Consider the following 21059-nt stretch of genomic DNA (forward strand, 5'->3'; position numbering starts at 1 on the left):
TTAGACATGGCCAAACGAGCTCTTTTTTTCGCTCCCTAGGTCTGCCCTGGCTCCCAAAATCTTGTGGGGTTTTGGTTTCTTTTGGTTTTTTTGATTAATGAAATCACTCTGTGAGATCTATCAAGTCTCTGTAATTTTAATAATCATTGGAGGCTTCTAAGCAGAGGATAACTATTAGATCTCTAGTTTCAGAAAAAATCTGAAACATATTTCATAAATAAGCCAATTAAGAAAAGGAGTCAGAATAAGGGTAAATAAAATGGGGAAAGGTGAAAGAAACAACTGATGAGGAAAGCAAGAGATGTACACAGAGAGTAAAGAACATGGGCAGATACAAAGATCCTCATTCCGTCAGAAAACACTCTGAGCACTTTACACTACTCTCCCTCCCTCTCCCTCCCTAACCCTCTCCTCATCAACCACCCTCCCACTTTTTTTATTTGCAAACAATCACCTCTACTCAAAAGACCCCCTCCACCCCATTTCTCTCCAGTGCCCTAATCAAAATTCTCAACCAGTTTGTTAATCCTCAAGGGTTCCCCACTACTTAAAACTGAGGTCCTGATGCCTCCCTTAACATCCAAACTCCTTTGCTCTTTAATCCAATTTACCCAGCCTACTGTTCACAACCTTATCTACCACTCCACTCCTTCCCTTAGGCTCCATGAAGGCAGGGACAATGTCTGTTTTATTTAATAAGATGCAGCCAGAAGAAGGCACACTGACTGCCATATAGTATGAGTACATAAGCTCTATACTCCAGCCAAAATGAACTATTTGCTATTTCTAGGATTTTAGACAACCATACCTTTATTTCATGTTCCGTACTCCAGAAAGGTCTTCTCTCTACCCAAAGCTTTTTATCTCTAAATCTTACTTATCCATCCAGGTCTAGCTCAAACACTACCTCTTCCATGAAGTTTTCTTTCATTCCCTAGAAAAAGTTATTTATTGCATCACAGACAACTTCTACCATCCTTTGATCATTTCTAATCATCCTTTAAAATCCAGCTCAAGCATTATCATTATTAAGCTTTTAATTCCCACCCACATCCAGAACTGATCACTACCTACTGTGTCCAAACTATGCCTCACACAGTTTTCTATTATAACAATTATACAGCAATTATTATTTAGTTCTCTGAGAACAAGGACAATGTCTTCTATATCTTATTTTCTCCAGCATTCACCTCAAATCCTGACTCCACGTGAGTACTAAAAACATGTTTGCTGAATGAATAAAAATCCAGACAATATGTGGATATAGTATTTCTCAACACTAACCTAAACCAGATGAGATTTAGGAAGGGACCCTAAAAGCCCAAAGATACCATTAACCTAATTTAAAGGCAAATCTAAATATTATCCTCAAAATTATAATTATATTATGTTATCTCCCTTTTATAGCCCTCTGCCTAGAGAATGAGTACTTTGGTCAATTTACCTCTAACTTTATAACATTCTGTAGAGCAAGATTATTTCACAGGTTCTACAACAGATGAAAACATGCCTCTATGTAATAAGTAGCTTAGGCTGAAATATGCATATTAGTTTCATATAGATCACAGAACCAATTGGACTAACACAAGTTCAGTTTGACCTATCAGTGCTTGCATTGTTATAAACATGCTTATTACATATGCATTTCATAAGTTAAACACTGATGGAATATTTTAAGTCACAATTCTTCCTACAAGTCTCCCTCACTTAACACAGTAATAAATCATGATTACACACACACACACACACACACAACCATGGGCTCTAAAACGTGTCATTTTACGTGGCACAGAACAATTTTGCAAGTATGGGGATATAAGATGGACATTCCAGGACAGTTTTTTTTTAAACTGCCTAAGAAAACTGTTAAATGTATTCACAAACAGAAAGTATCAATCAGGAAATCCTGAGACAAACAAAGGAAAAACAGAAAAGGGTTATATTAAGCTTGGGGCAAGTACAGAAAAAAAAGAAAGAAACAGAGGCAGCTTAAGAGCTGTATCGTATTCTTTTTTATCAGCCACAGCTCCCAGCATAATACTTCAACACAGTGGCCATATATATAAAATTAACTGAATAAAAATAATGAAAATAAGATATGCTGCAAAGAGGTAACAGACCAAGAAAAGAGAGCCCAGCTCTTTCAATCTGTTTTATGTGCCATAAAAAAACAGGAGGACAGGGACCTCCCTAGTGGTGCAGTGGTTAAGACTCCACGCTCCCAATGCAGGGGGCCCAGGTTCAATCCCTGGTCAGGGAACTAGATCCCACATGCATGTCGCAACTAAGAGTTTGCATGCCACAGCTAAGGAGCCTGTGTGCCACAACTAAGGAGCCCACCTGCCACAACTAAGACCCGGCGCAACCAAATAAATAAATTAAATAAATATGAAAAAGAAGAAAAGGACTCAAGATTCAAAGAGGTAAGAATTAATTATATACTAAAAAAAAAAACAAAAAGCGGAGGACATGGCAGAAACAATGCCATCCTCAGGGTAAAAAGCAAATAATGCCAGTTCTGGGGCACATAGTGGTACAGGAAAAGATGGCTCAGTCTCAGGTGCTATGAAATGACCTAAAGTTAATTACATGTAAAACAATCTTCAACCCCAACCATTAATGTAAATCTGGGGAGCTACCTTTGGCCATTTCCACAAGCCCTTCAAAGGTGGCTACCTTTGTCAGGGGCCCCCAAGGCCACCCCCAGGTTCAACAATATACTTGTACTCCTGACTAAAATTTATTACAGAAAAAGGAAACAAAACAAAATCAGCAAAGGGAAAAGGGGCATGATGAAGTTCAGAGGAAACCAGAGGCAAGCTTTCAAGAGTTCTCTCCCAGTGGAGATACACAGGACACACTCAATTCCTCCAGCAACAAATTTTGATAACACATATGGAATGCAATCTACCACTGAAGTTCATCAGACTCAGTGCTCTAAGTTTTTATTGGAGCTGCTTACACAGGCACACTCTGCCTACTACATACCAAAATTCCAGGCCTCCAGGAAAGCAGGTATTCACATTGTTTGTATAGTCTAGACACAGTCAGTCACTCTCATCATTTAGGGGAAGCTTTATCAGTGTAAGAAACAGTTTACAATTCAAGTTCCCAAATGCTAACCAATGGCCAATCTTGCATGCAGGCTTTTGGAAGGACAGCAGTCTCAGGTCTTGTTAAATCTTTTCTGCACGCTACTCTTTCTTAACATTCCTCCCTTTCAAGGCTACCAGTCTGCACATGCTTGAACCAGCCCTGTACTCTAGATATTCTAAGATAAGAAAAGACACACTGCAAAAATGCAGAATGACAACTCACTTGGAAGCTTTAAAAAAAAAAAAAGACCTGAGTCACACACCATAAGTAGATAATTTTTAGAAAAAGTGATTTTCACCTAACGTTTGTGGACTCAACTATTACATACAAACATCAAATATTATGTTAGATGGCTGTTGCAGGGAGCAGTGAATGGGGGGAAATTTTTGTAAGAAACAAACCTTGCTGTCAAGAAGTATATAATCTAGTGATAGATGGGATCTTCTACCAAGATTCCCAGCAAATATTTACAAATGTTAACCCTATGAGAAAAAAGAAAATAGACATGTTCATGGAGAGAAGGACTTTGAAAGCAATCTTCATAACCCTTACAGTAAAACAATTATTCAGAATTTTAGAGATTGTGTTAAAAACAATAAGAATATCACAATACTCAAAACCAATTCATTTTGCACATGTTTACAGAGAACCCACTACATGCTATGCTTTGTGCTATGCTCTGCAGTCCAGGTGTAAAGAGAAACACGTGCTCAAAGACTATCAGATGAGAGAAACTTTACACAATAATTATATCATCTAATATTTCCTAGAGTTTCCAAGCATTGTTCTAAGAACTTTACACATACAAATTCATTTAATATTTAAGACAAAAAGAGAATAACTATTTTAGATAATATTTATTCCCATTTTACAAAAGGGAAAGCATTACAGAGAACTTAAGTAATTTGTACAAAGCAATGCATCTTCTAATGGTGGCAACTAGTTTAAGCACTCAATCTTCATTCACACTCTTGGAGTCTACCACCTATATATAGTAATAAAGGTTGTATAAGGTTTAATTGTGGTACAAATAAAGTTTAACAACTCAGTTCAGGATGAGGGAGTCACAGACGACTTCACAATGGAGGGAATCATTGAACTGGATCTTAAAAGATGCACAGAAGTTGACTGAACAATCTAAGCAAAAGGAACAATATATGCAATTCCACATAAGGTTCCAAGAGTCATATCAAGTACTTTGATTTCCCATTTGAAAACAGAATTTATTAAATGACAAGTTTACAGAATAACTGCTATTTGCTACTATATATTATTTTTTAAAAGAACTTATATTTTTACATACACAAACTTAAAATTAAGGTACAGTAAATGCTATATTTACATGTATTTTAATGAGCACTGTAGAATGACGGAATTTCTGAACTACAAGAGATGGTTTCTGGGATGAAGACACTCTCAAAATCAGGTTTATGAAAAAAAAAGAATTATCAGTGCTTTGAATAAAACTGCAACATGATTTAACATAATTCATACTCAAAACTATGTATAAATAAGCTCAATGTTTAAAATATTTGCAAGATGTACAGGATATCATCCATTTGCCCCTCCAGATCATTCACTGTACCCCAAATGCAGGCTCATTATGAACTATGTCAACAAGGTTCCCTTGCCCTCTTCTGTCCAGATGGGCTCAGCCAATAGGTAGCACCAGCAAGAGGTCGGAGAAAGAACAGAGGGTAAGGGAGAGAGTGGAGGAGATTCATTCTCCTGGGTTGGTCGCTGCAGGGTTGTGTTAGGCAGGCTGCATCACACTACCACAAGTCATGCCAACTGTCAGGTCACTTTCTATACACAGCCTCCTCTGTCTCCAAGTTCCAAGGATCTTCTTCCCCTCACCCTTTCAGGCCTAGGGTTGGTAACAGCACCAGGTTATTATTAAGGAGAAAGTACTATGTACATGTTGCCATTTCACTACATCCTGCCTATATCTCTTTATTATAATATCATAATTCGTCTATTCTTTTTCCAGCCAAAACCATTTTATGTGGAATAAAATTAAATGTATTTTCAACTTATTTGCATACTCTAAAGATGAGAAAGTCTTTTTAACTCAAAGAGAAATTTTTACGTAATCAAAACCAAGTAAAACTTTCCCTATATGTAATCCTGATCAAAATCTTCAATATCTGAATAGTTGAGAAAATTGAGTATCAGTAAGTCCAGCAAAAAAGTGCAATTCAAATCACCCAACTTGCTAAAGACGTGCCTCTCCACTTACTTACAAGTTTTGAAATAGACCTCAGCGTCAGACCTGGTTTTGAATCCCTACTCTAACATTCACCCACTATCCTACAGCAAAGTACTTAACTTTGTTTTGTTCATCGTTGTATTCTGAGCACCCAGTACAGTGGTGATACATAGTGGGTACCTCATAAATATATGTGGAATGAATGCACAAATGAATAAAACTCTGCAGACCTGAATTTCCTCACCTGTAGAAGAGGATAATTATGTCTACCTCACAAAAAGAAAATTTATGTTCCTGAGAAAATAAAGAAGAATATATGTAAAAAAAAAACCTAGGTACTGGGTCTAGTAAACATTAGTTCTCTATCCCAACTCAAATATCTCCAGGATTTCTATTTTGTTTACATGACAGAATGTACCAATATCAATACTTTGCAATCTTTCCTCAGCACTGTTAATTACACTTATACATAGCAATATACGACATTAACGGTCCGATTAAAAGACTTTCTGTAAAAGATTTAAAACAAAAACAAAACAGAACAAAACCTACAGCTATAACTTTTAACTGGTGATTTAATAACACTATCTTTTTTTCTTAATGAAAAACTTGCATAAACATTGTCATGTATGTCATGTATTCTAACCCTCAACAAACTCAATAAGATGTTTTTCAATAGTCCTAATCAACCAATTTATCTAAAAATTTTTTAAATTTTAAATGCTTCTTTAAAATATGGAAGGGGGCTTCTCTGGTGGTCTAGTGGTTAAGACTCTTCCAATTAAGTGCTTCCAATGCAGGAGCATGGGTTCAATGCCTGGATGGGGAACTAAGATCCTACATGCTGCGTGGTGTGGCCAAAATAAATAAATAAATAATTTTAAAATCAGATAAAATGATGAAAAAAAAATTTTTAAATATGGAAGCCACTATTTCTAAAGTTGTACACCTTAAATTCTTTACAAATTATCAAAAAAGATATGATAAAAATGTTTACAAAATTCATCTCTGAATTTGTTCAGGCAAAATAATTAGCCTATTCTTTTGCTTCTCACTTAAGGATGTTCTTGAGAACAAGCAACTAGGTTTCTAATATTCTGTTCAATCTCATGAAAATCTCCCAACTATTTTAAAATCTCTTATGAAACATTATTCTCATACCTTTGAAAAGACACTAGGTGGCATTAGAAACACGTTCCTCTTGCAAAAAAGAAGAAACCAAGAGTGGAAAGGAGAGCAATTCTCAAGTTAATAGGCACTGAATGCACTTTTTTTAACCTAAACTCCTGTACTTCTTACTAAATTGAACACTTCACTCTTTTATACTATTTGATAAAGTGAAAATTCTTCCCTCTTATGGCTTGTGCCTTTTGTGTTCTAAGAAACCTTTGCCTCACCCAAAATCACAAAAATTTTCTCCAGTTTTCCTTTACATGTTTTATAACTTTAGCTCTTCCATTTGGGTAATTATCCATTTCAAGTTAATTTTTGTATATAGCATGGGGTAAGGATCAAGGTTCATTTTTTTTTCCATGTAAACTGTTCTAGCACCATTTGTTGAAATGATTATTTTTTCCCCATTAAATTACCTTGCATATTTGTCTATTTCTGAACTTTCTATTCTGTTCCAATGATTTGTGTGTCTATCTTTACACCAATATCACAATGTCTTGATTACTGGTACCCTTACAGACACTCATAAAATCAGGTGGGGCGATTCCTCCAACTTTGGCCTTTTTCAATATTGTTTTGGTTATTTTAGGCCCTTTGCATTTCAATATAAACTTGAAATCATCTTTTCACTTTCTGAAAAGTCCTGCTTGGGTTTTGATTGGAACTGAATTGAATCTATAGATCAATAGGAGAATTTATATCTTAATGATATTGAGTCTTCCAATCCAAGAACATATCATATTTTCCATTCATTTAAGTATTCTTTAGTTTCTCTCAGTAATGTTTTGTAGTTTAAAATGTACTGGTCTTGCAAATAATTTTTTTAAATTTATCTTTAATTATTTCATATTTGTAAGCTATTATAAATAGTAATGATTTCTAAATTTCAATTTCATTGTTAGTATAGAGAAATACAGATGATTTTTGCGTATTTTTATAAACAGATTTTGATGGAAAACAGTGATAAGAAAATGAAAACATGAGCCACAGACAGGGAGAAATATTTAGAAAGTGTATATCAAATATATAACTTGTATTCAGAATATACAAAGAACTCTTAAGACTCAATAATAAGAAGACAAACAACCTAAAATTTTTTAAAGGACAGAAGATTTGAACAGGTAATTCACCATAGAATATACACACACACACACACAAACACACACACACACACACACACATATATGTCAAACAAGCACATAAAAAGCAATTCAACCTCATTAGTCATCAGGGATATGCAAATTAAAACCACAATGAGATATCCCTACACACCCATTAGACCAGCTAAAATTAAAATGATAATACCTAGTACTGAAAAGGATGTGGAACAACTGCTGGTGGAAATACAAAAATGCCAGTTCCTCATTTACATAAGCATACACTTATCATACATCCCAGGAATCTCATTCCTAGGTATTTATCCAGCAAAAATGAAAGCGTTAAGTCCACACAAATACTTGTACACAAACTTTCATAGCAGCTTTCTCCATAATAGGCAAAAACAAGAAACAATCCAAATGATCATCAAGTGGTGAACAGATAAACAAAGTCTGATATACCCAGGCCAATGGAACACTTTCAGCAATAAAAAGGAACTACTGATACTCAAAACAGCGTGGATGAATCTCAAAACCATCATGCTAAGTGAAAGAAGTCAAACACAAAAGATTACATACTGTATGATTCCATTTATATGAAATTCTGGAAAAGACAAAAAAAACCACAGTGACATAAAGCAGGTCAATGGTTGCCAAGGGCTGGGACTCGGGAAAGAACAGACTGCAAAGGGATACAAGGGAACATTTTAGGGTGACAGAAATTTCCATACCATGATTTTCTTTATCTATATCATGGGTAGTGATGGTAGTGACACAACCATATACATCTATGAAAACTCATCAAATTGCACACTTAAAATGGGTGAACTTTATTCTATGTAAATTATACCTCAATAAACCTAATTAAGAGATAAATATAGATATCTCCAACTTTCACAGTAGAAAAGGCAAAAAGTTACAGCTGCAGAAAGGTAAGCCTGAAAGGGGAAGTTGCTGAGTTTGGAATCTCTGTAACATAGAAGTAGGCAAAACAAATATCCATGGTGTTTCTCTTTGAACTCATACGTCAAAATTAAAGAATAATCATAAGAGTTAAGAAGTATGGGAAAAGGTTGTAAGTAGTATCTTGGATTCTTAATTCCTTCAAAGGCATACCCCAAATACGTCACTTCGAAAAACTTCTGAAATATTACTACCTTAAAAATATAATAATAGCGCGCTTCCCTGGTGGCGCAGTGGTTGAGAATCTGCCTGCCAATGCAGGGGACATGGGTTCGAGCCCTGGTCTGGGAAGATCCCACATGCCACAGAGCAACTAGGCCCGTGAGCCACAACTACTGAGCCTGCGCGTCTGGAGCCTGTGCTCCGCAACAAGAGAGGCCGCGATAGTGAGAGGCCTGCGCACCGCGATGAAGAGTGGCCCCCACTTGCCGCAACTAGGGAAAGCCCTCACACAGAAACGAAGACCCAACACAGCCAATAAATTAATTAATTAATTAATTTTTTTTAAAAAACACAATAATAGGGAATTCCTTGGCAGACCAGTGGTTAGGATTCCATGTTTCCACTGCAAGAGGCACAGGTTCAATCCCTGGTTGGGGAACTAAGATCCCACATGCTGCGCAGCACAGCCAAAAAAAAAAAATCCACACACAATAATACTCAAAGCCACAATGAGATAGCACTTAATACCCACTAGGATAGCTATAATTAAAAAAAAAACAAAAAACAACAACAAAAAAAACAGAAAATAAAATGTACTGGCGGGGTTTCCTTGGTGGTGCAGTGGTTAAGAATCCACCTGCCAATGTAGAGGACACAGGTTCAAGCCCTGCTCCAGGAAGACCCCACATGCCACAGAGCAACTAAGCCCGTGAGACACAACTACTGAGCCTGCGCTCTACAGCCCACAAGCCACAACTACTGAAGCCCACGAGCCACAACTAATGAAGCCCACGCACCTAGAGTCAGTGCTCCACAAGAGAAGCCACCGCACTGAGAAGCCCAGGCACCACAACAAAGAGTAGCCCCCGCTCACCACAACTAAAGAAAGCCTGCACACAGCAACGAAGACTAAATGCAGCCGTAAATTAATTAATTAATTAATTTTAAAAAATAAAATGTTTTGGCAAATATATAGAAAAAATGGAACCCTCACACACTGTACATAGGGATGCCAAATGATGCATCCACTGTGGAAAACAGCTTATTGGTTCCTCAAAAAAATAAACAGAATTACCATACGACTCAGCAATTCTGCTCCCAGGAAGGAAGGTATATACTCCAAAGAACTGAAACCAGGAACTCAAAGAAATACTTGAACATGAATGCTCACAGTAACATTATTCACAATAACCAAAAGGTGGAAACAACCCAAATGTCCATCAGCTGATGAATGGATAAACACAATGTGGTATATCCATTCGATGGGATCATATTCAGCCATAAAAAGGAACAAAGTACTGATACGTGCTACAATATGGATAAACCTCAAAAACATTATGCTAAATAAAAGAAGCCAGACACAGATCACATACCATGTGATTCCATTCATAAGAAATATTCAAACTAGGTTAATGGAGACAGAACACAGATTTGTAGTTACCAGGGCTGGGATGAAGTTAAAATGGACAGTGACTGCTTAATGGATAAAGGTTTTCCTTTTACAGTGATGAAAATGTCTTGGAACATGACTTTAATTCAAACTTCAATCCAGTTTTGAGCTTTGGGCTTTTCAAAGGTTACTTTTCTCTCTGTTAAATCTCACTTTGCTGGTTCTTCTTGAACCATCATTTCTGTTTGTAAGGCTCTGACTGAATTTAACATTCAACATGTCATCAGCATGTGATACTGATGCATATGTGATAAGCAATTTCTTCAGTGTCTTTATCCAAGATACTGATTAAAATGAATTAAGACAGGGCTTCCCTGGTGGCACAGTGGTTGAGAATCTGCCTGCTAATGCAGGGGACACGGGTTCGAGCCCTGGTCTGGGAAGATCCCACATGCCACAGAGCAACTAGGCCCATGAGCCACAACTACTGAGCCTGCGCGTCTGGAGCCTGTGCTCCGCAACAAGAGAGCCCGCGATAGTGAGAGGGCCGCGCACCGCGATGAAGAGTGGCCCACGCTTGCCGCAACTAGAGGAAGCCCTCACACAGAAACGAAGACCCAACACAGCCAAAAATAAAAATATGCAAATAAAAACAAATAAGAATACGACTCTTGCCAAAAACTGTCCTTTTAAAAAAAAAATGAATTAAGACAAGGACAAGAATAGAGGTCTGTGTGACATCATTTCAGGCTGGTACTGACACATTAAATCAACCTTCTTTTGTGGACATTATACTTCAAACAAGTATTAATCCAACCAGCTATAACATTAGCAAAGGTATTCCAAAAGTCCTTTATTCCTTCAATAAGTAATTATACATTGCCTACTATGTAGGAGATACAATGCTACATGTCAACTAGGAACATGATGATGGAAAGAGCCATTCCTTGCAAATGATCAGTCCTATAAAGGCATCATTCCTGTGAAGGCCATGTCTGCCAATAAAGTAAAGAAAGAATCCCAAAAGTATATTTGGAGAATTAGTCAAACGCTATCAATTAAAAGATTCTTGGGATTTACAGCCCTCCTATTAAAATGTCAATATTTGGTACAATTCACTGGTTAGGTCAACCTAACCAGTGAATTGTACCAAATTACTTGAATCCAATAGACTGATTTCAGAGAAAAAGCATCCAAGCCTAATCTTTCCATCTGTGGTCTCTGTCTCTAATGCCTCATTCCCAATTTGCTAATGTCAATGAAAACTCATCCACTCAATAATTACTTATTACTATATTTTATAATAATTGTTATAGGAAGCTATGGAAAGATTTTAACATTACGGCTGGATAAATATTAACCAAATGAAAATTTTAGAAGATAAAACTAAAAGAGGGGCTTCCCTGGTGGCGCAGTGGTTGAGAGTCTGCCTGCCAATGCAGGGGACACGGGTTCGAGCCCTGGTCTGGGAGGATCCCACATGCCGCGGAGCAACTAGGCCCGTGAGCCACAATTACTGAGCCTGCGCGTCTGGAGCCTGTGCTCCACAACAAGAGAGGCCGCGACAGTGAGAGGCCTGCGCACCGTGATGAAGAATGGCCCCCGCTTGCCACAACTAGAGAAAGCCCTCGCACAGAAACGAAGACCCAACACAGCCATAAGTAAATAAATAAAATTAAAAAAAAAAAAAAAAAAGAATATATGGCCTACCTTTTAAAAAAAAAAAAAACTAAAAGAAAAAAGTAAGAATAGACATATCAGATTTGTGGTTTTGAAAGAATAGACTTTAGAGTGGAGAATGGTTGGAAAGGAAGAAGAATGAATACAGGGTTAACAGTAACGAGACCCCAGCAATGATCCAAGAGACTGCAAATGTGGCTTAAACTGGGCCACACCCCTCGTGAAAAAAAGTAGACCACTCAGAGACGTTGGGAGCTAGGACTTGATGGGTGATTGGATGGGGATAGAGTAAGGGCAGAGGAGGAGTCAAAACAGACTTCTAGGTCTCTAGCTTTCGACTACTGGGGCGGGGAGGGGCGGTGGGTCATGGTGCTATTTAACAAGACAGGGAACAACCGAAGAATCGGTTTAGGGGAACAGGAGGAAAAATAAACAGATGGAGCAAGTCACAGACAAAGATCAAAGTTGCAGATACTACTTGACATATTCATGAGAAAGCAAAGAAGGAATTATCCTTATGTTTAAGATTATATACATATAATTTTATATATGTATTTTAAGATATATATGTATATGTCTTATATATATCATATATTATAATTTACATCATAAAAGGATATGTATATATATTGCAGGAAGGGGGACCCCTTCCAGAGCCCGAGAGTGGGCTCTTGTCTAACACTTGGAAATGAATTGTCTGAGGAGACACATGTGCTGACAAAGCAAGAGACTTTATTGGGAAGGGGCACCCGGGCGGAGAGCAGCAGGATAAGGGAACCCAGGAGAACTGCTCTGCCACATAGCTCACAGTCTCAGGTTTTATAGCAATGGGGTTAGCTTCCAGTTGTCCCTGGCCAATCATCTTGCTTGGCCCATATTTGGTCTGACTCAGGGTCCTTCTGGTGGCTTGCACATCTCTCAGCCAAGATGGATCCCAGTGTGTGGGTTTCTGGGAGGCTGGCAGCACATATCATCTCCTCCCTCCTCCTTTTGGCCCTTCCCGAATTCTTCTGGGTTAGTTTTACAAGACGTACTATGGGCTGGTGTGTCCTCCCTCCTTTAGGCCCCTCCCGAATTCTCCTGGTTAGTTTTCAGGTGGCAGCACCTAGTTCTTTATCAGAACCTCCTGTTGTGAGACAATTCACGCAAGTGGTTATCATTGGGCCTGGCCAAGGTGGGCGGTTTTGGTCAGCGGTTCTCTAACATATATGTATGTACATATATCTTAAGATTAATAATTAATCTTGGACAAGATGTCATCTAAGTTTTTCCCTATCCCTAGTAACATACAATATAGTAGTATGATTGTATGATCCATTTTATACATGCTCTGGAAACCACTAATTGGAATCATTGTCACTATATATATGGGGAAAATGGGCCTTCAGAGAAATCTTCTCAATAGATACTAAGAAACAAGGGAGAAGAAAAAAGTCTCCTCATAAACACAATCACCTAGATGTCGTCAAAATGAAAATTTTGCTACATTAAGGCTTTTGGCTATCCATTCTCCAGAGTCTGGTCAAATCTAACCTCCTGCAAATTATCTCCCCAATAATTATACACAGCACAATTCTTGTCTCCTTAGTTCCTTTTAAGTCATAATTAACATTCTATTAAGTGTTGTTATGTTACTTTTAAATTATTTTTTGTTGTTATTATGTGAATCTTTTTGACCAAAAATTCTCTGGAGGCTGGGTCTATGGACTATATAGGACCATAACTCTATTAACAACAAGAATACGTTATAGGACAGATTTTTCAGAAAAGCCACAGCCAGAAGCTGGGGTGGCATCGAGGTATATTCAGTGTAAAGTAAGTCAAAGCAGGAAAAGTATTCGATACTATCAAATGTGCCACCAAACATAAAATACCCAACTGGAAATCCTTAAGTAGGAGAATGGAAAGGGAGGAACTAGCCTGAGGTTACTATAAGTAAGCAAATAGCTCAGGAAAGAAAGGCACAGGAGGAAACAAAAGGCAGATCCCTGGGAGGAAAGAAGTAACTGGATTCAGGTCTAAAGAAGTAATGATTTTACAATCCGTATATAAAAAAGACAAATAACCCAATTTTTTAAATGGGCAAAGAGTCTGAATAGACACTTCTTCAAAGAAGACATACAAAGGGCCAATAATCACATGAAAAGATGATCAATGTCATTAGTCATTAGGAAAACACAAATCAAAACCACAGATACCACTTCAGACCCACTAGGATGGCTAAAATCAAAGACAAATAATAGCAAATGTTGATGACAATGTGAAGAAACCAAAAATCTCATACACTGCAGTTTATCACACACTGCTACATTTAAACAGTTACCATACGACCCAGCAATTCCACTCACAAGAAAAATGAAAACTGTCCATGTGAAAATTGTAAACAAATGTTCATAGCAGCATTATTCATAATAGTCTAAAGGAAGAAACAACCCAAATGTCCATCCACTGACAAACAGATAGACAAAACATGGCATATCCATACAATGGAATATTATTCAGGAGTAAAAAGGAATGACAGGGCTTCCCTGGTGGTGCAGTGGTTGAGAGTCTGCCTGCCAATGCTGGGGACACGGGTTCGAGCCCTGGTCTGGGAAGATCCCACATGCCGCAGAGCAACTAGGCCCGTGAGCCACAATTACTGAGCTTGCATGTCTGGAGCCTGTGCTCTGCAACAAGAGAGGCCGCGATAGTGAGAGGCCCGCGCACCACGATGAAGAGTGGCCCCCGCTTGCCACAACTGGAGAAAGCCCTCGCACAGAAACGAAGACCCAACACAGCCATAAATAAATAAATAAATAAATAAAAATTAAAAAAAAAAAAAGGAATGACATACTAATACATGCTACACAATGGATGGACCTTGAAAACATCGATCTGAGTGAAAGAAGCTAGTTACAAAAGGTCACATAGTATAAGGTTCAATTTATATGAAATGTACAGTACAGGTAAATCTATGGAGGCAGGAAGTATATTAATGGTTACATAAGGCTAGGGAGATGTGAAAATATGAAGGTGATAGCTAAAGGGTATAGGAATTCTTTCTGAAATGATGAAAATGTTCTAAAATTGACTCCAGTGATGGCTGCATGTATCTATGAATATACTAAAAATCATTGAATTGTACAGTTTAAATGAGTGAATTTTATCATATGTGAATTATGTCTCAATAAGCTTTAAAAAAAAAATTAATTCAGGAATATTCTACTTCAGTTGGCCTAAGCTAGGAATTCAGCAAACTCAGTCCAAGAATTTCCTCTGCAACAAACCACCTTAAAATGAAACATTCAGCTTTACCTTAGTGGCAGTAGTTCTCAAAAGAGTGCATCTAGAAGTAGGTATAATGCTTTAAAGAAAATATGGATGCCTGGGACCACCCCAGACCCACTGGATCAAAATCTCTATGACGGTACATGGATTTTTTTTTTTCTTAAGTTCCAGATGTTAAAGAGGGGAGAGGTGGGGCTTTAACAGACATGCTGAAAACAAGTAGGGAAATTTGAATATTTTTTTAATATTAAATTGATGTTAAACTTCTTGGATCTGACAATACAGGTGACCCTTGAACAATGCAGGGGTTAGAGGTGCTGACATCTCCCAAACCCTCCCCACCCCTCCATGCAGTGGAAAATCCAAGTATAAACTTACAGTTGGCCCTCCCTATCCACAGTTCTGCATCCCAGGATTCAACCAACCATGGATCCTATAGTACTAGTATTTACTATTGGGAAAAATCCACATATAAGTGGGCCCACCCAGTTCAAACCAGTGGTGTTCAAGGGTCCACTATATATTGTGGTTATTTAGGAGACTGTCCTTGATCTTAGGAGAAATACTTAAGGGGGAGGTAGCATAACGTCTGTTACTTGCTTTGAAATCTTCAGGAAAAAAATACATACATACACACAGATTAAACAAAATGTGGCAAAATGTAAAGTTACAACGAAATTGGTCAATCTAAGTAAGCTTAATTGGGTATACACTGCACCATTCTTTCCATTTTTCTGTAGGTTTGATATTTTCAAGATAAAAAGTTGGGGGCTTCCCAGGTGGGACAGTGGTTAAGAATCCGCCTGCCAATGCAGGGGACATGGGTTCGAGCCCTGGTCCAGGAAGATCCCACATGCCGCAGAGCAACTAAGCCCATGCGCCACAACTACTGAGCCTGCGTTCTAAAGCCCACGTGCTACAACTACTGAGCCCACATGCTGCAAATACTTTAGCCCGCGCACCTAGAGCCTGTGCTCCACAACAAGAGAAGCCACCGCAATGAGAAGCCCGCGCACCGCAACGAAGAGTAGCCCCTGCTCACCGCAACTAGAGAAAAGCCCACACGCAGCAACAAAGACCCAACGCAGCCAAAAATAAAATAAATAAATTTAAAAAAAAAAAAGATAAAAAGTTGGGGAAGTTCCACGAATGACCCTGATGGTCCCTGTGGCCTAAAAGTCACAGACTTCTTCCCCTATCCCCACTTCCCAGGATGGACAAATGGACAAAACTTTCTACTCCCTATATGCCAACCCAAAAGATTAATGGTCCCAAAGAGTAGATAAGATTATTTTAACGGGAACAAGCTTCTGTTATTGTACCCTGCAAATTACTTGTGTGCCTTGTCCTACATTTAGAGGGAAGAGTGTGAGATCAGCAGAAAGCTAATGGGTCCCCTAAGTAAAGAGGCAGGGCCACTGAGGGTAAAAGGGTACAAGATGAAATAATAGGCAGAAAACACCCTGCCCAGACTACACAGCTTAACCTCTGTTAGGTCCTGTCTACTATACAAAGTCTAGAAAAGAGAAGGCTCATTCTTTTCACCCAATATATACTGAACTGCCTACTATGTGCAAAACATGTTCCCTATCTTCATGTACTAAATATGTATACCACAGAGCTGTACACAGAAGCAACACAACTTAACAAGATTTAGAATTATTTCTATAAGAAAGCTCTTTCTCAGGAAATTTATTCATTAAAGTTAGAATCATACTGAGTCTTCTTCTTGACTCTCATTATATAATCAGTACCAGTGATAGCATGAGAGCAATCAGAATACAGTCTATTAAATTCCATCCTTTTCCATACTTCGCTTTGAGAAATTAAACTAGCCAAACCTTAAAAAGGAAAATAATAGATGCAGTAATGACAAATGACAACCAACAATTTGTTCATGGAGCAAGGGACCATCTGTACTAACACTTACCAAGCCAGCAGTAAGAGAAGGTGCAGACTGTCCGAGGGACTGATTCCTCATTCGAACCAGGTTTGATGCTTCTCCTGAAGACTGCCAAGTCACCTGTCCCACACTGCTATGTACACTGCCGGACAAGGGGAGCAGCTGCTTACCTTCAACAATAAGGTTTGGAAAATTAACAAATTATTAATTAACAAATGAAAAAATACAATGATATCAAGTGGATTACAAGTACATTGATCCAGGGACTTCCCTGGTGGTCCAGTGGTTAAGACTCCACCCTCCCAATGCAGGGGGCCCGGGTTCGATCCCTGGTCAGGGAACTAGATCCCACATACTGCAACTAAGACCCAGCACAGCCAAATAAATAAATAAATTTTTTTTTTAAAGTACATTGATCCAAAACAAAGTGAAGTCCCTCCACATGCATTTTAGAATCTGCAGCCCTCTAAAAATTCCAACTATATTGGTGGTGGTGAGAAATGCCAAGTGGAATACTGAACTGAGTTGACGACCATTTTAAATTCTCTGTAGGGACTTCCCTGGTGGTGCAATGGGTAAGACTCCACGCTTCCAAAGCAGGGGGCCCGAGTTCAATCCCTGACCAGGGAACTCCGCATGCATGCCGCAACTAAGACCTGGCGCAGCCAAAATAAATTAAATAAATATTTTAAAAAATAAATTCTCTGTAATATCCACCACCATGCCAGGGCCCAACCCTGACACCCAACCTAGCAGGCTAGGAGTTTTCTAGTCCCTTCCATCCTACCTAGTTTCTCACCAACTCAATGTAATAAGAGTGGAGCTGACAGCTTTTCCTAGACAAATTTGGCCCTTAGGTTTCCAGAAGACAAACACTGAATATATACTATTCTTGCCAGGCTCCATGTGTTCAGTCCAGGTTGACCAACTGCCTTAATCCCACTGACAGACTACAAGAAAGTCACTTATAAAGACTGAGCATCTAGAATTACAATGACTTTCTACCTGAGGTTCAAGTCCCATTTCAACTCCTTCCCTCACACCATTCTTCACATTGCTGCTAGTGATCTAATCAGAACAAATATGGTCACATCATTCCCTTCTCATGACTCCCTACTGTTTAAAGAATTAAGCCACACTTTTTGCTTGTTTTGTTTTTGGCGGTGCCATGCAGCATGTGGGATCTCAGTTCCCTAACCAGGAATGGAACCTGCGCCCCCTGCAGGAGAAGGGCGGAGTCTTAACCACTGGACCACCAGGGAAGTCCTAAGCCACACTTTTTTTTTTTTTTAATTTATTTATTTATTTTGGCTGAGTTGGGTCTTCATTGTTGCGCGCGGGCTTTCTCTAGTTGTGGCAAGTGGAGGCTACTCCTCATTGCAGTGGCTTCTCTTGTTGCGGAGCACGGGCTCTAGGTGCGCAGGCTTCAGTAGTTGTGGCACGCAGGTTCAGTATCTGTGGCTCACGGGCTCCAGAGTGCAGGCTCAGTTGTGGTGCACGGGCCTAGTTGCTCCGCGGCATGTGGGATATTCCTGGACCAGGGCTCGAACCTGTGTCCCCTGCACTGGCAGAAGGATTCTTAACCACTGAACCACCAGCAAAGTCCCCTAAGTCACACTTTTAAAACACTAAAAAACACTAAAAAGATCCTCCGTAAATCCAGATTATCTTCCTGGCCTCATCTCCTTCCACTCTTTCCAAACCCATTCACTCATTCAACTTAAATATTCTGCCCTGCATATTCAGCTGGCTTTCTCTTGATCACCAATTCACTTGAAAACCCTTCTTTTTCCTGGCAAAATCCTATTTGTCATGGAAATACCCACTTTATAAAGAGGTATGAGCAAAAGGAGGTTTGGGTTTTGTTTTTGCTATAACATATCCTTTTACTGCAAACAAAGTGTGATGCAACTTATTTGCAGGGCAATTTAGCAAAACCTATTATAATTTTAATTTGAATATGCTTGGACCCAGCATTCCACTTGTAGGAATGTAAGGAAAAAAAAGTAGACCAGAACGTCTCCCTAGCAATGCTCATCATAATAAAATTGGAAATAAGATAAATGATCATTACCAGTTAATTATAATATCTTCACATAATGACATACTGAACCCATTAAAAATAATGAGGCAGCTGAACATGTAGTCAAGAGAAAAATGTTCAACATTTCCTGTTAAGTGAAAATAGCAGAAAGGAAGCATATAGGGAATTCCCTGGCAGTCCAATGGTTAAGACTTCATGCTTCTACCACAGGGGGCACGGCTTCAATCCCTGGTCGGGGAACTGAGATCCCACATGCCACACAGCGTGGCCAAAATGTAATAAAAATTAAAAATAAAAAAAAAATTTTTTAGAAGGAAGCATATAGCATATGATCCCAATTTTGATTTTTAAAATAAAGTTTATATATATTTATATAAGATTTTAAATGTATATTTAAATATAATGGAATACATATAAATGGTTTGGAGGGAGGGAAAATAGAAGAAAGTAAAGATTAAGAAGACCCTTCACTTTGACATGATGCATGTTATTGTACTCTAATTTTTTATAACTGGCATATTTTACATTTTTGATCAGAAACACACAGTTTAAAAAAAAAATCTAGTTATCTTTCAAGTCTGCTCTCCAATGCATGCTTTAATGAGAAGTCTTTCCATAAAATGCTCCACAAAAAATAATAATGGTTCTGTACTCAAAACTTCCACAAGCCCAGAGTAGAGCCTGCCGGGTTTATTTTCTTCCTTCTGCAAATGTTGCCAAGCTCTCCAGGCGATCTGCCTATAGATGAGGATCTATATAACCTAAAGGAAAGCTAGTTTGTTAACTTCCCCCATCCACATATACAAAGGCTAGTATCACAACTCTATCTCCCTTCAAAATAAGGGCCTACTCGGGAAAGAGGCTTACACAACAGCAGAAGAAACCCATTTGGACATCTACTGGTCAGGGCTTGAAGCATACCAAGAACTGCCAAGAATCTGAGGAACACAAACAACTTAAAAACAGAAAGAACAATATGAACAAATGAAGCAACTAGCCCTTTAGTAAACAAATAACTCAGAAAAAAAGAAAACTTCTTAAAAATTCTAATTATTATTCTTACAATAATTTGAGGATATTTTTAAGAAATATTCCCAGTTAAAGATGGCTAACTGAGCACATACTTGTATTTTTGTCCCCCAGGAAACTCCATGAAATGAGAATAAAGAGGGAATTCCCTGGCGGTCCGGTGGTTAGGACTCAGCACTCTCACTGCCAGGGGCCCGGGTTCGATCCCTGGTCGGGGAACTAAGATCCCACAAAATGGCCACATGGCGCCACATGGCCAAAAAAAGGAGAGAGAGAGAGAGAATAAAAACAAAATAAATAAATAAAGGCTATCACCAGAGAGAGAAAGAGAGACAGAGACGGACACATAGACACTCTACGAGGGAATGAACAAAATTTGGGGAAAATCTAAAGCATATAGATGAATCATAACCAATGGAACTGGGCAAAGAAAGGCATGAGGTATAATAAGCTTAGTGGAGCTTGTAGTTAAATGGGGCATCAGGCTGCCCTGCAAAATCTCAGGTAAGCTCAGTACTCAGTACTTAGATACCTAAGAGGACATAAAGTAAGACATAAGGCTGAAATCAGAGTAACTGAAAATCTATAGACAGAACAGTCAAACACAACCACATTCCCACATTGTACCACCCAGTAGCCAGACAATTACCTCACAGGATAGAAGGGATTTATTAGTATCTCAGAGCAAAGCAATGGATTCTAGTTGTTAGGTGCTCAAAAGAAAAAAAGTTGATTCAGAAACAAAAGAAAACTTAAAAAAGAAAATTTTAATCCAAAAATAAAAAATCCATTTACTCATAGAGAATTAGAAGATAAATACATCCTTAAAAGAAGAGCAGAATGCTATGGGAAAAAAACAAACAAGAAATAGCTCTATGTGATTAAACACATGACTGACAAAATAAAATTTCAATAGAAGAGTGAGAAGAGAAAGCCAAGGGAATAGCCCTGAAAAGGTGCAAAAATAAAAAGAAACTGAAAACTGTTTACAGTAGGCCAAGGAATGTAATAGGATTACATTTGCTTCTTCAACTAAACTCAAA

The 21059-nt window shown here is 38.4% G+C and overlaps 1 protein-coding gene across 13 annotated transcripts in view; it reads right to left on the reverse strand.

The window, feature by feature from the left end:
- Positions 1-21059, reverse strand: part of MAST2 (microtubule associated serine/threonine kinase 2) — a 201865-nt gene that overhangs the window by 151934 nt on the left and 28872 nt on the right. For all 13 annotated transcript variants that reach the window (XM_082454306.1, XM_082454304.1, XM_082454303.1 and 10 more), the window contains exon 3: positions 16971-17113. In XM_082454306.1, coding sequence (XP_082310432.1) covers positions 16971-17113 — 143 coding nt within the window. The remainder of the gene's footprint in view (positions 1-16970; positions 17114-21059) is intronic.

This window comes from Balaenoptera physalus, assembly GCF_965194825.1.
Source record: "Balaenoptera physalus genome assembly, chromosome: 1".
NCBI classification, from domain to species: Eukaryota; Metazoa; Chordata; class Mammalia; order Artiodactyla; family Balaenopteridae; genus Balaenoptera; species Balaenoptera physalus.